At 40.6% G+C, this 16,813-nt stretch overlaps 1 protein-coding gene across 1 annotated transcript; it reads left to right on the plus strand.

Annotated features, from left to right (window-relative positions):
- The first annotated feature begins 9,857 nt into the window (after nucleotides 1–9,857).
- On the plus strand, nucleotides 9,858–11,832 carry LOC107087611 (transcription factor MafB-like). The gene has a single exon (XM_015379280.1). The coding sequence runs from the start codon at nucleotides 10,093–10,095 to the stop codon at nucleotides 11,314–11,316; it is 1,224 nt and encodes a 407-aa protein (XP_015234766.1). The 5' UTR covers nucleotides 9,858–10,092; the 3' UTR covers nucleotides 11,317–11,832.
- The last annotated feature ends 4,981 nt before the right edge of the window (nucleotides 11,833–16,813 follow it).

Below are 16,813 nucleotides of genomic sequence, written 5' to 3' on the forward strand. Positions count from 1 at the left end.
CCACAGCAATTGTCACTTGGACTTTTCCAAAAAGTTCAACCCTGTCATTCGCATCATCATATTCTGAGTTCAGAAAGAATGTATGGATTCTTTGTCAAAAGTAATATTTATTCAAAGAACAAATGTCTCTCATCTTACCCCATACAGGTGAATCCAAGGGTCCAGGATTCTAATAAAGAGTGGAGGATTTAGTGAAATGCCAGGCTTAAAATAATTAATCCAAAAGAAACATGTATGGGGTGGGGGATGGGGGGGTTGTGTCTGCACAGGACGATGGAGGATGTGTTAGGGGTTTCTTGGCCCTGGGTCTCTCCCTATCTGTGTGAGTAATGATTCACACTGCCAGTGTGGTGGTGTTGTCCCATCTATAACCATTTACACAGAGTCACACATACAAACAAACACACACACGCAGAACATTAATCAGACAGGAAACAGGGCAGGTGGATGGACACAGCGGCTGGCAGGGTTCATCCATTCAGGCTTAAAACAGACATGCTGTAAACAAACTGGGAGTTTAAGGCTGCCTCACTGATGCTACTCCATAGAAATCTTCTTCTTGATTTTTTTTTAAGAACAGGCACAATGCCCTCCCAACAAGAACACATGCTTTACTATACATTGTCAGTGTAAAATTTGCATTTATAAGTAATAAAAACATAACCTATGAGTTTAAAACATGCCCTCTACAGGAAAAGATATAATTTTTTACATTCAGATTTTTTTTCTGTAGACTGAATCTTTACATTAGCTGCAGCTGTGTTTAACAGTTTAAAAGTACCACTACTTCTAATATTTTCAGACTAATATGGTAAAAGATTCACTTAAGTCATTTCAAACTTCAAAATCAGAAACTGTTCTTACACATATAGTGCCCTTCAAGGTATTCGCCCCTTGCATTTGTTGAAATATTGACAGGTTTTTACAGGCATTGTAAATGGGCTGGTACCCCTTTACTATGCCTTCTGTTATCAGCATTCAGTTAATCCGCAAGAGGTGCTTATCATATACAGCTACAGTATCCATCCATCCATCCATCCATTATCTGACACGCTTGTCCTGAGTGGAGTCACGGAAGGTGCTGGTGCCTATCTCCAGCAGTCAATGGGCGAGAGGTGGGGTACACCCCGGACAGGTCGCCAGTCCATTGCAGGGCAACACAGACACAAACAGGACACACAACCCTTCATGCACACACTCACACCTAAGGAGAATTTAGAGAAGCCAACTAACCTAACAGTCATGTTTTTGGACTATGACAGACCCTGGGTCTGCATGGAAAGACCCTGGGCCGGGAATCGAACCCAGAATCTTCTTGCTGCAAGGCTGCAGTGCTACCCACTGTTCCACTGAACAGCCCACACAGCTACAGCAGGTATTATTAATTATTATCTATTGTAACTGTGATTTTTTTAACCTAAAAAAACAAAACATGGCTTTTAAAGTCTTTCAGAAGTATGTTAAACGTGAAAAGTATGGCATGTATGTGTTGTATTCTATTGGCGCCTTAGTTTTGATACCCATGAATATAATCAATCCATGAATATAATCCACCATGGAAACAACACCATAAAGATGAAAGACAAAGGACATAGCAAAACTGCAAACTGACCAAGACAAGGTCATTTATGTGAACTGACAGTCCAGAAAATGAGAGCATTATCGGAAACAAACACCAGAAAGTCCACAGTAAATGGAGGGGCTGCAGAGATCCACAGGTCAGCTAGGAGAAATCAACGCCATAATAGTTGTAGTTCCTGTAACTCAAAAACAACAACGTTGTAGATGAATGGTAAGAAAGCCATAGTTTTAAATAAAGCTATAGGGTGCTCAATATACTGTTTGCCGAAGTCATATAGATAAAAGAGCAAACACATAGGGGAATGTGTTATCTTCTCTATGAAACATTATGGTGGCATCATTCTAATGTTGAGAATCTGTCAGCATGAACAAGGAAACTGGTCAGAGTCTTTGTGATCAATGTTTATCCAGAGCTATTGTGAGAGGAAAACCTGTGGCAGCCTGAAAAATCCCCAGACAGAGGAAATATTTCACCTTCAAACAGGAAGGATTCTAAACGTATGCCCAGAGTTACAGTGGAGGGCTTTACATCAAAATGATGAATGGTGTTAATCTGAGTCTTTAGATGTACAATGCTGGTGAAGACAAGTGATTCTACTCCTTGATTGCCTGCCTTGCCTTCATCACGCCCATCTCTATTCCACCAAAAGGTGCTTCCTACAATCAGTGACTAACTTGCAGAAAATCCACAAGTGTTGCTTATCATGTAATTTTTTAAATGTTTTTTGTGTTAGGGACCAGGAGATAATGGCAAACAAACCATGGCAAACTGCTAACACTGCTAACACCCCTAACACCACATCCTTATGAATGCACATACACAAAAGTCAGATTCTTGTGAAAAAAGGTGATATTAAAGGGGTCAGAGTGAGCTGTTTTTTTTTTTTCTCCTAAAAATGGTTAAACATGAATTTAAAGACAATCTTTAAAGGATTGTATTTGGAAAATTTTAGGTTATGACTCCTTCGGGTGCATTTTTCCTATACTGATTTTTTCACAATAATGAGCTACTTTTTCATATATCTGAAATAAATTTAAATTTGTGGCATTACTATGACAAAATGTGGGACATTTTCAAAGGGGGAGAATACTTTAGAAAGCACTTTATGCTTCATTATACTTGAAACGGTTAGATTCAGGATACTGAAGCGTCTGTGTATAAGCAGCCTATTCTAAAGATTAAAAGTTAAATAGGAGTTAAAAACATTTTAGATCTCTGGTTGAATAAGTAATACCATAATTTTTACAAAAATAACCAGGTTATTGCCAAGTTTTTGAATCACTAACCAAACAAAACAAATGCTATTCTGAGATGAGCAAAGCATATTGTGTCTCTGAACTGTTTTGCAAAGAAACATCTCCAAATATTCCATTTTATCAATTTTTTAAAAGTATTTCATACTGGCTTTCATAAAATTCAAAACTCTCGACTCAAACACATAATAAAGTGTTTCAGAATACTAATCCACCAGACAATCTAAATCAGTGTTATTTTAATTTACTAAAACCTTGAGTCTTAGCAATAAAAGATTACTGAGGAACAAATGAGAGAAACATTAACAGTAGCCAGTAATATTATAAATGAAAAACATATCTTGAAGAAAAACTTTAAAGATCTACTGTTGAAAAGTGTAATGTATCAGTTGTAATGTTCTAATGAAACACACATCAGTCTGGACCTGTCTTTATGCAAACAGTTGAGCCAGTAAATAAAACTACCATTACATTACGTGATGGAAGTAAATGCGCGCCGCTCATAAATAGTGCTTGTCCTGTGGGTTTAAAGTAGGTTGGGGTGTGGTCCAGTGGTCAGAGAAATGGCCAGATGACCTGAACTCTGCTGAGTCATGTCCCAGGTGAGGGATTGAGCTGCTTCCACTGAGCTCCGGGATGTGCACTTAACCTGCAGTAATTACTGGAAACTACACTGAGAACATGACAACATGGAAGTTGTGGAAGTGGCTCTAGGATTTCAAATTACTCTGAGCCTCTTGAGGGACAGTGTGGGGAAACCTGCCGGTGCAGTAATGTGGATAGTAGATCTGGTTTCTAAAAGTCCTTAGGATTTATGGCAGAGGAGTCCATCACTTCTTAAACAACTAAAGCAAAAAAGTATCTATATATCAAGGGCAACTTTGAGAGAAAATGGGACACAGTTGTATGGACATATTTTATAAGTACAGTGATGACTTCTTGATATTGAGAGGTAAAATAAGGAAGGATGCAGAATTGGGAAATTAGGAGATAAGGAAAATGGATGAAATATGAGGTTGGAGGAAAAGGTAGAGAACTCAAGAAAAGGGAAAAGGTGGAAAAGGAAAGACAGAGAGAACCCTGTGAATGAAACCCAAATGGCTGCTAAAAATCATTAATCTTGTGGGGATCTGTGTCAGTGAACGGCGGCGACACAAAGAGCTCTCGGAGCAGCAAGGAGAGCAGCTCACTGACCCGAACCCAATTGGCTGAGAAAGGCCCACCAGGCTTTAATAGACTTTTGCTGATCCTACACTTGTTTGCTGGGAGCCACAATGAGCCGATTGCAGGGGCTGACAGAGGCCTGCAGGCCTGTGGGCTCCCCTCCTGGCCCATGATAAATGACCCAGGGTGGGCAGGGCCAGGGCCGGGACCATAGGAGAAGGGTGAGGGAGGCGAGAGGCGACGAGGTCATCTGGAAAGGAGAGTGAGCGTGGAATGAGAGAAGAGAAATGTAGGGGAAAAAGAAGAGTAATTAGATGATTGTTTTATGGATGTATTGATATAACAAACTGTTTGAATTAAGCTTATATAACTTTTTCAAGATAACAAAGCACTTAAATGAATGCAAAAACATATTGCTAATATATGATTATTAATACTAATATATATTTTTTTCTAGATTTTTAATTTAATTAAAGGGAAATTAGCCACAACTTTGTCATGTTGACTTACCTTGGAAACAACAGGCATGACTTCCAGATTAGGTACATAGTATCTTCAGGATAATAACAGGCATATAAAAGCACTTAATTCAGAGACTCTTTTTAAAATACATTTAAAATTACGAGTCAAATATCAAGAAAACAATCAATTCAGACATGCAGTCATTAGTGCACATAAAGTGTTATAAATGCCTCTTTTAGGCTATTATCTGGTTAGTCAAGTGTGTAACTAATAGATAAATTTAGCCAAGATAAATCCTTGATTATGATTTCTCTACAAGATGCTTTCCATCTAAGAGGTTTACCTGACCCAGTCCTGGGGTCGGATCAATAATTTTTGTCTGCATTATACGCCAACTTTTCCCTTTTGTCTGCACTTTTGCACATATTTTAAGCCTTCAATAACTTTTCTTTGTATATCAGACAATTCAGATTGACTAGGGAACGTCCAGACAGAAGGTTCTGTGTTGAAAAATGACTAATAACGCTGGTCTATCTTAAAGTCAACCTTCTGGATGAGGTTTTTTGCAATACATAGCAGGTTAGCGATGTGGGTTCCCAAATGAGGGAGGAACAAGAGCATTTACTGGACATAAAAAAGCACTTCAAGTTGTTGCTGTGTCGCAAAACTCTCAAATATGTCAGTCGCACAACATTGACTGCTGGGAGTCCAACAGTCTTTTAAGAACGCCTTTCATGGAAAAAGTAGCTTTTGCTAGTTACCATTCACAGCAGAAAACTAGAACAAAGTAGTTCTGGTCATAAACATTATTGCAATGCATGCTTGACAGCAAAGAAGTATCTTTAGATATTGCGCAGAGCTATCTGAGGCCTATTAAATTTCTCTCTTTACTTTATTAGCTTAATAACATCCAGGTGCTTTATAAGCTGTGCAGAAGATATTTTCCAGAATATTGCCTGAACTCTTTCTTTATGTAACCCAGGTGTATGGACTGACAGGTTAATGCACAGAAACTGTCCACAAACAGTGGCATGTCATAGAGATTTTAAGGACAATTTAGGAGACTATTTAAGAGGAAGCATGAAAGTGTTCGGAAAAACTGACTCTAGTTAGGTTTTCAGTACAACATAAGTTTCTTTGGTGTTTCAGAAGCCAATCCCTAGCTTGGAGAAACACAGATATAAATTGTGATCATGACCAAGAATACGGCCTTTAATTATGTTATGCCTGCACACTGATATTTGGTTCTTGTGGTGTCGCCTATATTTTGTGGTCACACTGTGCCAATTCATAATAAAACCTAATATCATGCACAAGCCAGATCGAGGAGCCAACTGGAACAAAGCCAAACTATCATATTCTGCATTGCAATTTACATTAATGAAATGACCACAGCAAAAGACAGATTTATTGTCCTTTTTCTTCTGGGATTAAGCCAGTACAGTGCACACTGACATTTATTTGTTGTTATATTTACTACATGCCAATCAGAGACATCTAATCTAAGAAAAGGGTCTACAATTATACCCTGGCCTCCCAATCAACTTTATATATTCCCCGTGTCTGTTTGCCATTTCAAGACAGGAATGAAAAATAAATAAATAAAAACATTCAGTGCAGAATTTGCAGCTAGATGTGCCTACTGGATAAGAGGCACATCAAACTTTCCGCGTTGAGTAGAAGCGCCACATGGGGCGCCCTGTCACAACAAATGAGACCTTTTTTTGTTTCCTGCAAACGCATGCAGCCAACTTCTTACCCACTGAATGCTGAGGATGGAACTGCTGTCCTCCATGCAGAGAAATCCGAGAATGAAACTGAGGCCTGTGCAAAGAATAAAAAGGGTTGTTTTAAAAACAATGATGCACATTTTTACATCAACATTCTTCACATATAAACGTTTTTTTTTTATCCCCCTTTATTACATATTACTTCGTATCTTTAAGCTTCTACAGATGTTCTGTCTGTGTAAGCAGACATAATATATGCTTTAATAGATAATCGATCACTTTGGAGTCTTTTGCAGTATAGAGCAGCTTAGGTTATATAAACTGATACTTAATATTCGACTTTGATTTTTAGAAGAAAAAAACTAACTACATGACGTTATAGCGCTCTGTATGTAAAAATTTAATTAACCCAAAGAAAAGGCATAACTGCGGGTATAAGTGTAAAATTATTTACTATAAATAATTAACTAACAAAGCATAATGCAAGGGTACTTTGATAATTTAACAAACCAAACAGTTGACTGTGGAGTAAAGTAAAAGTATTAAGTTGTAGAAAAACTTAATCCGCAAGTTTTCCAACTTAAAACGTGTTTTTTGTTAAAGCAGTCGCTTCGGCTGTGCGCATCTCTCCACTGTCTCCGTGCGTCAAAGCGCATCAAAGCGCCACTCCAGCGAGGCTCCATCACCATCTCTCATGATCCCTTTTCATTTGCCTGTCGTGTTGGCTTCCTCTCACCACTTTTTAACATTTCAGAAAACAATTGGTTAACAGGTAGATTCATTTATTACCCCAAATCGGCCGATAGATATTAAAAAATTGGAAAAGAAATATCTCTTCATCACAAAAAAAGAAAGAAAAGAAAAAAAGGAAGTCCTTGTCAGAATATCCACAGATAACGTTTTAGTTTAGATCCATGAGATGTAAGTGCGCAGGCATGGATAAGTCCTGAAACAGAATAAAAATCCACATAGAATATCTGAGAAGTAAATATCTCCGTTCATCTTAGACCGGTTGAGACAGGCGGACCGCGGGCCTCCTCCTTGTCTCCATCTGGGCCCGATAGGTGTGAGAGGTGTGAGCTGTGGGGAGCTCCGCAGCCTCTCCAGCATCCGTGCCTCAACTGTTAAATGTAACATTTTAAAGGATGATTTTATTTCTGTTATTCATTCCTAAAATCCGTAGGATGGGACTCTCATTAGGGGCCGAATAAGCAAGCATCAACACTTTTTTTCGCTGTCCATAAGCACACGGATCACTTAATAGATCATTAACCACCAATATGCTGCTGACATGGACGCTTTTTAACATCTCGTCTCTCCATTACAGCTTGTGATTGCCAAGGAGGGGGGGAGAGAGCCGCCGAAAGGCCTGCCTGGGTCTATTAGACGGCGGAGTCGGGTGATAGCAAAGAGCATTATGACCCAATGAGGCTGCCGCCCGGTCGGCCTCGCAGGAGGAAGGTTTTCTGGGCGGCTCGGCGCGGCGCGTTGCGCTCTGAGCGCTTCTCCTGTTGGAACTGCAGCTTTGGAAGCGCGCCTGCAGGTGGAGGGAAATTAACTGATAAAGATACAGACGGTGCTTTTTATTCTGGGGTTAGGAAAGGAAGAGAAAAGAGTGATGAGCTTGGAGATGATAACAGGGATAAAGTTAGTGAAATGTTAGAAATAGTGACGCTCAATAGAGGAAATATTAGTCAGTCAATGACCTCAAAGTAAATGCAATGACAGGTTAAATAATTAGTAGTTTTGGTTTATCAATAATTATCATAACTGATTAAAGTATAATTATTAATAACTGATTATTAAATACATGATTATTTTATTATTGCTCTTCAGACTTCATTTTAACATTACTTTAGCCATTAGACTTAAATCTAATTTATTTTCTAACCTAATATTTGTCCTTTTTTTCTACTTCATTTTTTGTGTTCAGGTTTGATTAGTTTTTGCAAGGGTTAAAAAAAAAAGGCTGAGCCAAAACTTTGTCGGGGTTACCGTGGAGTAGCAAGCTCGTGGAGGGCTTCGCTGCTTCAAAGTGATTAAGAATTTAGGCTGAACAAATGAGCCCTTCATTATCGGCTCTTATCTTTGGCAGCCTCCTCCTGCAGCCTGACTGATCAATACCTTCTGATCGCGGTCGTGCTCAGCCGTGAATATCACTTGGAAACGAAATTATAATCCTATTGATCCTTTAAATTGGCTCATTTACTCACACTTTCTTTTTTTTGGCAAAGAAGACAGACACATGCTCACATTTCCACATTTGCGCCTTTCCTCTCCATTCTTAATTGAACTGAAAGTTTTAAATCAAACCGTATGAATGTTTGCAGGAAAAAAATGTCTGCTTTTATTTCAACTGACTGAGATTAATAGCTATTTTTATAAAACACACGACGTGACCTTTTAAATGGATAAATTAGCCATAGATAAAAACATTAAAAGGAGATTTCCCTGTTCAGCAGCATCCTTTCAGGCAGCCTTATCCGTGCTTGTATTGTCCACGCAGGGGCAGCCTTGAGCCTGTTTCCTTTGATTTTAGTTTGATTCATCTGTGTGTGAAAATCACGGGTCAGGCCAAAGGCATTTTTTAGCAATAACATCCTTTTGTATGTGTGTGGGTGTGTGCAGGTTTTTTAAGTGATTTAAACAAATATGTTTGACAACAATGACAGTATGGTTTTGAAGTCATCAAACAAAGTAACCATGCACACGCGCGTATTATATTGTATTTTTTAGGACTCTAGTTGTTAAAAGGAAGCTGATGATATATCTTTGTGCGAAGGAAAAATAAAAATGTGCGTCTTTAAGCCGTTTGAGAGAGAGATGATAGTTTGGCATAATGTGCTGCACAGCCTGGATGATTTGTATTAGAGGGAAATCTAACCTCAAACTTTTTTTTTATAGGTGACATGAATCCAGTGGTGATTATGTGTGGAGACAAATTAAGAGGAAAAAAAACGCGTTCCTTTTAAACTTTTACGCACGCAGCGCAAGAATTCTTACATGTTTCTTTTGCAGAACAGCTGGATGAGATTCTCTGATCAACTGGAAAAAAACTTTTCTTGGACGTTTGGTTGACTCAGTTTTTTTTTTTCTTGAAGAATTGATCTAATATCCTAAGCAGTATAAAAGAAGAAACTCCATATAATGAAGCATGTCTTTCTTCCTCTGTCCTCCCACCTTCTGCTTTTAGGGAAGTCGGTCAGCTGACTGTCTCTGCCTGTCAAGCCTGAGATGCCTCCTCCTCCTCCTCCTTCTCTCTCTCTCTTTCCCGTGTCGTGTGGCTGTGTCAGTTTTTTCATCCTCAGCTTCTCTCTCCCATTGGAGAGCTCCTCGCCATAGAACCTGCCTTCCAGTGCGACGTCACCGTGCGCTAAAAGGATAAAGCGTCGGTTGGCTCTGAGCGCAGACTGCTGAATACCAGAGAGTGGAGGGAGAGTGAGAGAGAGGCGAGTCTTTAAACCTCTGCGGTGCAGAGCTGGAAAAGCAGCTTCTCAGCGAAAAAAAAGAAAGGAAAACAGACGTTCTGTTCGCTTTGCTTCCTGGCTCCTTTCTTGATTTTCATGGAGGAAAAAAAGGACTGATTACCAAGAAGTTGCGACGTGGACTGGTGCCCGTCTCAGCGCGCAAACCTGGTATTTTTTCCTTTTATTATTTATTATTATTATTTTTATTATTTTAGTTTTTTTTTTCTTTGAACTGACTTCTGCTGAAAGGACTAAGAAAAGTTGCACCGAGGCAGCACTGTTTTCTACCTCTTGCCCGGTTTCTGCCAGATTATTCCAGCAGAAGTAGGCTATATGACGCAAACAGCACGCTGAGCAATCGTCTCAAAGTTTTTCTCCACAACTTTTTTTCTTTTTCTTTTTTCTTTTTGCATCCACCAATCACACGGTGTTTCATGCTACAGCAAGTCGGTGCAGATTTGTGGAGGAGCCAAAAGAACAATTGCATGAAACAAGAAAGAAAAGAAGAAACTTTGATTAATAAATCCGTGTTTGCGACGCTCACATATCTGCAGAAGAGTCGCGACAACAGCATGAGCGCAGAGATGAGCATGGGCCCGGAGCTGCCCAGCAGCCCTCTGGCTCTGGAATATGTCAACGATTTTGACCTGATGAAGTTTGACGTGAAGAAGGAAGGCCTGGTCGGGCTTGATCGCAACGGGGTGCGCCAATGTAACCGCCTCCAACCCCAGGGCTCCGTGTCATCCACTCCAATTAGCACGCCCTGCAGCTCGGTGCCCTCCTCGCCCAGCTTCAGCCCCACAGAGCAGAAGCACCACCTGGAGGAGCTGTACTGGATGCCGAACAGCGGGTACCACCAGCAGATAGACCCGCAGACGCTGAGCCTGACCCCTGAGGACGCTGTGGAGGCCCTGATTGGTGCCACGGCGCACGGCCACCCGCAGGCTCCACACGTTCAGCAGCAGTTGCAGCAGCAGCAAGGCGCTTTCGAGGGCTACAGGGGCCCGCACCACCACCACAGCCACCACGGACACGGCCAGCAGCAGCATCATCATCCGTATGCGGGAGGCATCCCGCACCACGCCGAGGAACTCTCCGGACACCCGGGGGGACACAACCATCCGCACAGCCAGCACCATCACCACCACAGCCAGGACCCCGACAGCCCATCTCCAGTGTCCCCAGAGTCCCATCAAACTCTGCACCACCACCGCCACCACCACCACCACCATCCACACGGTCACCTGAGCCAGGCGGCCGCGCACCACAGCGGCGGAGGCGGCGGGCTCAACGTGGAGGACCGCTTCTCCGACGAGCAGCTGGTGTCCATGTCTGTGCGGGAGCTGAACAGACACCTGCGGGGCTTCACGAAGGACGAGGTGATCCGCCTCAAGCAGAAGAGGAGGACCCTGAAGAACCGCGGCTACGCGCAGTCGTGCAGGTTCAAGCGCGTGCAGCAGAAGCACGTGCTGGAGAACGAGAAGACGCAGCTGATGAACCAGGTGGAGCAGCTGAAGGCAGAGATCAGCCGGCTGGCGCGGGAGAGGGACGCCTACAAACTCAAGTGCGAGAAGCTGACGGGGTCAGGGGCCGGGAGCGGGTTCCGCGAGGCGGGCTCCACCAGCGACAACCCCTCATCACCAGAGTTTTTCATGTGAGTCGCCCTTTCTACAACAAACTCTCCCCTTCCCTCCACCTCGCCTTGATTGACTCTTCTGCTGAACACACAGTAGAAGTCCACGCACCCTGTTTGATTCTTACTAATAACAGTGAAATTATATTCATAATAGAAGAATAATCAATCAGATAGATATTATTCTCATATATAACCATCTACAGATGCCTCCATGTGTCAAAAGAGAAGCAAAGAGCAGAGCAAAGCCCGATCAGTCGCTGTACTTTTTTTGTAGATTAGTTGCTTGTAGTGAAGAGACTCTTTGGGGGAAAAAGAGGAACCTCTGCTGAACATTCTTCTCCTCTGAGGCTGCAGCTTTTTAAAACTTACCTGTGCGTAAAGCGTGAGCCACGGGATCAAGACAGAAGTTTTTGCTTTGTCAAATTCACGACACTGTTTATGCAAAGAGAAACAAACAGGCCTGGCTCCCCAACAGCATCGCAGCCTGCAAACCTGATCCCCGAAATTTCTTTACCCTCTCCAAAAAATAAAAAAAAAATGGAAAAAGCGTGACTCCACTTTATGCAAATTCAACTCCTGTCTACCAGGGAGGGGGCGGGGGTGGGGGGTGACATTTTATGCAACATTTCATTGATTTATTGCCTGCTTGGTTATATTCGAATATATATAGAAATAAAAGCAAAAAAAAAAAAACCTGCATTAAATATTAATCCTGCATGCTGGACATGTACGGTAATAATTTCTATTTTGTATTCTCATCTTCTCCTGTATATTAAAAGCATGTCTTTGATCTGCGCATCACCTTTTTTTCCCTTTTATTTCATTTTTTTAAAGTTAACACAGGACTGCCGGTGCAGTGCCGTTTTGGTGAGGGGGATTTGTGATTTTTATTTTTTTCGGGGAGGGGGGGCTTGTAAATATTACAGAACTGCACAACAAGATTGAGGAGGCTGGATGAACTTCTTTTCTTTTGTGTTTAGGTTTTTTTTCCCTTCATTTATTGTTCGTTTCGATTTATTTTCTATCATTTGTGGCGGAGTGGGCCGTGGTAAAGAAAGAGTGCATTTTCTATCTAATTGCATTTAAATACACAAAAAATGTGTGTCAAGTGCACTTTTGGATGATGATTTAAACAGTTTTCATTTTGAATTTTGCAAAAAAAAAAACCTCCCTACAGGAACACTTATCATGCTGAAGTTTAAAAATGGGCCCAGTTTTTTCCAGTTTTAGTGTGATATCTTCTCAGTTTCCCTGTCAGAATTTCAAAAAGGATAAGATAATGGTGTTTTTATTTAACTTGAATTGTTTCAATTAAGTTTTTTTTTAATTTTTTTTTATGACTCATCCCTTCATTCCGACTCGCACCTGTTGCTCTTTCTAACTGGGCCCAATAATGGTGATTTGTATTTTAAATATCTAGAAATCATGCTCTCTAAAAGTTTTAAATTAAAGATAATATTTAGATAAAACAACTTTTGATATGAAGTTTAATGATCTATGTTATCCTGGTTTTTTTCTGCCGGTCAGTTAAAAAAAGGGATTCAGGTTGTGCAAATTTTCAAAATGAAAACGGTGTTTGTTGTTTATGTTATGTCATACTGTTTTGTTTCTGTTTGTGTGTTTATGTCAGGTTTATTATTATTTGATGATTCTGGTTCTGCTGGCCAGATGCGTAGTTTTAAAAAAAAGTTTTTATTTTAATGATTTAAATTAAAGTGTGTCAGATCATATCAATTGAGCATGGTGCTTGCATTGAAAACATGTTGAAAAGTCATTGCATTTTTTAAAACAATCTTGGTTTTTTTGATTCAACTGTGTTGAAATCGAACTGAAACTGCAGCAGCAGCGGGATGTTTTTTTTCTTTTTTTTTTTCTGTTTTTCACCGGTTCCATGTATACCTACTTCTATATGATGTGGGGGGAGGGGAACACTTTTCAATCCTGTTTATATATATATATATAAATATAATGATAAGTAACACTTTAAAAAATTGAACTGTTGCATTCAGGCTGGTTTCTGTTTTGTCCTTTTGTTGTTGTTTTTGGAAAAATAAAAGTTTCATATTTTGCTTATTAAAGTCATTGAAATGGCGTTTATGATCTCAGACTTTTTTCTTTCCTCCCAATTAACAGAATTAGACGCAGGTTGTTTCTCAGCTGCAATAAAAACAAAAATGAATCATAATAGCTACTAAATTCACCATTGCATTATTGTATTATTTATCGCCTGATGTGAAACTGAAGTGTGAAGTTTGGCTTGAAGCCCGCTGGTCTGCAGGGATTAGATCACCGGGGTCTTGCAGTTCAATGCTCCGCTGCTGCAGGGAGATTCCTATAGCTGCTGCTCCGCCTGCATGCTGCTGACTCCTGCAGAAAGCCCGTCGTTGCAGGCGCGCTCAGTAAAAGGAGATCTTTGACCTTGCAACACACTGGAGAAAGGGAAGCAAATCTCAGTTTTACATTAGAGCAATAAAATAATGCACCTATCACCATGCATTGCTTGGAGACACCTACAAGCTAAATAGCAGGTGCTTCTAGAACATTAATATTATTATTATTGTCTGCAAGAGACAAACTGTCGCCAGCTGAGCCAACCTCAGCTTCATAGGCACGCGGGTGACGTTCACAGTTAGTGATTATACCGATAGGTGTCATTACATTTTCACTCTGGTCCCTGCATGCAACCGTGAGTATAAGATGAATCGTTATTTGCTTTAAAATAACAGAGATGCAACTTTAGACACGTGAACTTGTCCAATAAAAACACAACGCACATGTCGCTCCTCAGTCCTCATAACCCCGATTGTGTTACAGTTGAAGCAGGAGAAGAAGGGAGTAAGTGTCGATCTGGTCCCGCTCTAGAGTTTCTGGTGTCAGAACATTATCTGCTCCATGTCTGCACATTGTCAAGGACAAAAACTGCCATGCGGAGAGTCAACCAATGAGACCGAGGACCGGTGGGCCCTGGTTTACTTTCTGCCTCCTTTCCGTCTGCAGCCTGAGGGCAGGAGTGCAGCTGAGGTGAAGGAGCAGAGAGGGGCAGCGATAAGAACCCAAAACAATAAAAAGAAGACTTTTAAGGTTTAGATCTTCTGTTTATTTATTTTTAAAGTGCGCCTGCAGGGAGGAAACTAAGACGACATAGGTGTGTATCTTTGTGTAGCATCATGTTTGATTCAAGATGTCAACACAAGTAAAATGTCAGCTGGGTGCAAACAAGTGTCACCATAAGATCTTTGTAGAGGTCAAAACCCTGCTTTTTTCTTTTGCATGACAAGAAAAAAAAAACCTTCATGATAAAGGTGACCTTATGAATGTTTTATAAATGATTAAGTAAAGCCCTATGGAGATCACTCATCAGAGATAAGCTCTGTTACAGATGCACCAACATCAGCGAAAGGTCAATTTGTTTCAGGAATTCTAGTGGAAAAGGGAAACTTACACACTTAATATATGCATCATACACAAAGTGACATTTTTAAAGTGTTTCATTATGTTTAAATGAATGATTGAGATGTGCAGCAAATGAAAACCTCGGGTAATTTGAATAATACAGAGAAAAACAATGATTTTTATTTTTTATTTTACAGCACCTTTATCACCAGAAAGACGACTGATCGGACAGTTGTCCAATAGACAGCCATCATTACCCTCCATAACGAGGGTCATTTTTTGTTCTTGAATATTTTAATTGAAAGGGAATTTGCAGGAGTACCAATAACTAATGGGTTCCACAGATATAAACACTTAAAATGCCTCGCTCTCTGTTTCATGAACCTACCACATGTAAGTTTCACTTCCTTTAGTGAGTTACCAAAACTTTGTGTTTCATTTGAAATCACGATCCGATTGTCTGGAGGAAGAGTGGAGAGGAGCAGAAGAGGTTCAGTCAGTCGTGATTAGCGCCACGCCATCTGCTGATGTGGGTCGAGTGAGATTTTTCTAATCTAAAGTCAGTGTAGCCATCTAAAACAAAATCCTTCAGCACTAAATGCTTCTCTCTGCTTACAAGCATGTTGGAAATTCATTTTTCAGTTTCGAACAGGACTTGGCTCCTGCCCACTCCTCAAAAAAGTATGAATACCTGCTTGACTGACCAGTGAAGCTCTCTTACCTAAACACAATAGACCGTGGAGAACTATCAAGAGGAAGCTACGGATGGGCAACCTTACCTTCCATAAGACCTCAGTAGAGTCACGGACTGATTGTCTCCATGCGATGACACATTAAGGAGTGCTTAATCTTTACAGTGCATGGGCATACTTCCATATCTGTAATAAAAACATAGTTTTTTATTCATTTCAGTGGGGTATTCAATTATTTCTAAAATCTGGATTATGGGTTTTATTTATAAACCATAAGCCTTGATATAACAGACATAAAAAATTTAAATATGTCCCTCTGTGTTTAATGAATCTATTGATTACACTCTTCCCTTTGGAAGCTTAATTGCAAGAAAGAAACCTCTTAACATTTTGCTGCTGAAGCTTAAGTTGGGCTTCTTCACATTGTTAATGAATGAATATATACAGCCCTTTTTTATGTAGCTGCATTTGTAAAAAATATATATATATTTAAGTTCACTACACAACTCAACCTAGTCTTGGATAATAGGCTTTGTAAGAGGCAAGATCCCAAATTAAATTCAGCATGAGAGTTTCATGTAAACTTGGATTGGCTTTTGACAAGGCTAGATGGAAACAACTTTTTTTGTGGCTTCTGGCCTGTAGATCCTGTCTAGAAGGAAGGTTTTCTCCTTGCCGAGAGTTAGCTTTTGCCGAGAGTGAAGGAGAGAGAGAAGAAAGGCAGACGGTGATGGTATAAGAAAGCCTGAGCCTCAGCACAGCGGAAGAGCCAAGGACACAGTGACCAGGCGTACTGTAATGATTTTAGTCTCCAATCACACGTTTGAGCTCCCCCACCTCACCCATGGAGATCCTATCTGCATTCAGCTCTGCCAGCCTCCACTGTCAGCTGCTTCTGCAACAGCAAAGACTCCCCAGGCAGTGGCTTCAAACCTACCCTGTTTCTGTTCACTGACTGAACCCCACAACATTTCTAAGATCTACTCTCAGTCCCTGCAGCCAGAGACTCTTGAAGCTTCTGTATAAGCCCTGCTGCAGGTGTTTAGAGGTCTCTGAAGTGAGTGCACTCCTGGCTCCTCTCTCCAATCACATCTGACAAACCACAAACTAATTTGCATCGATGCATATTTTGAAGGAACACGAGTTGTTTATTTTCTCACTCATTGCATTCTCAGGTCGAAGAGCTCTGTGTTTGATCTGTTGTTGATTTAATTACATTTTTATAAAATGTTCATTTTGATATTATTGCACATGTGAAGAGAAACCCACAGCTCCATGCACTCAAACAACAACATTCCATTTACTTTTATTGGAAGTGATTGCCCTGTTCCCCTAAAGCACGGAGATTTCTTGTGGAATTACAGCAGGGTTTCCTCAAGAGAGACACTCATATACACAAGAAAACACTAGCTATTTAGAGCTAGTGTTTTTCAG

The sequence above is a fragment of the Cyprinodon variegatus genome, unplaced genomic scaffold, assembly GCF_000732505.1.
Source record: "Cyprinodon variegatus isolate N-32 unplaced genomic scaffold, C_variegatus-1.0 Scaffold188, whole genome shotgun sequence".
Classification (NCBI taxonomy): Eukaryota; Metazoa; Chordata; class Actinopteri; order Cyprinodontiformes; family Cyprinodontidae; genus Cyprinodon; species Cyprinodon variegatus.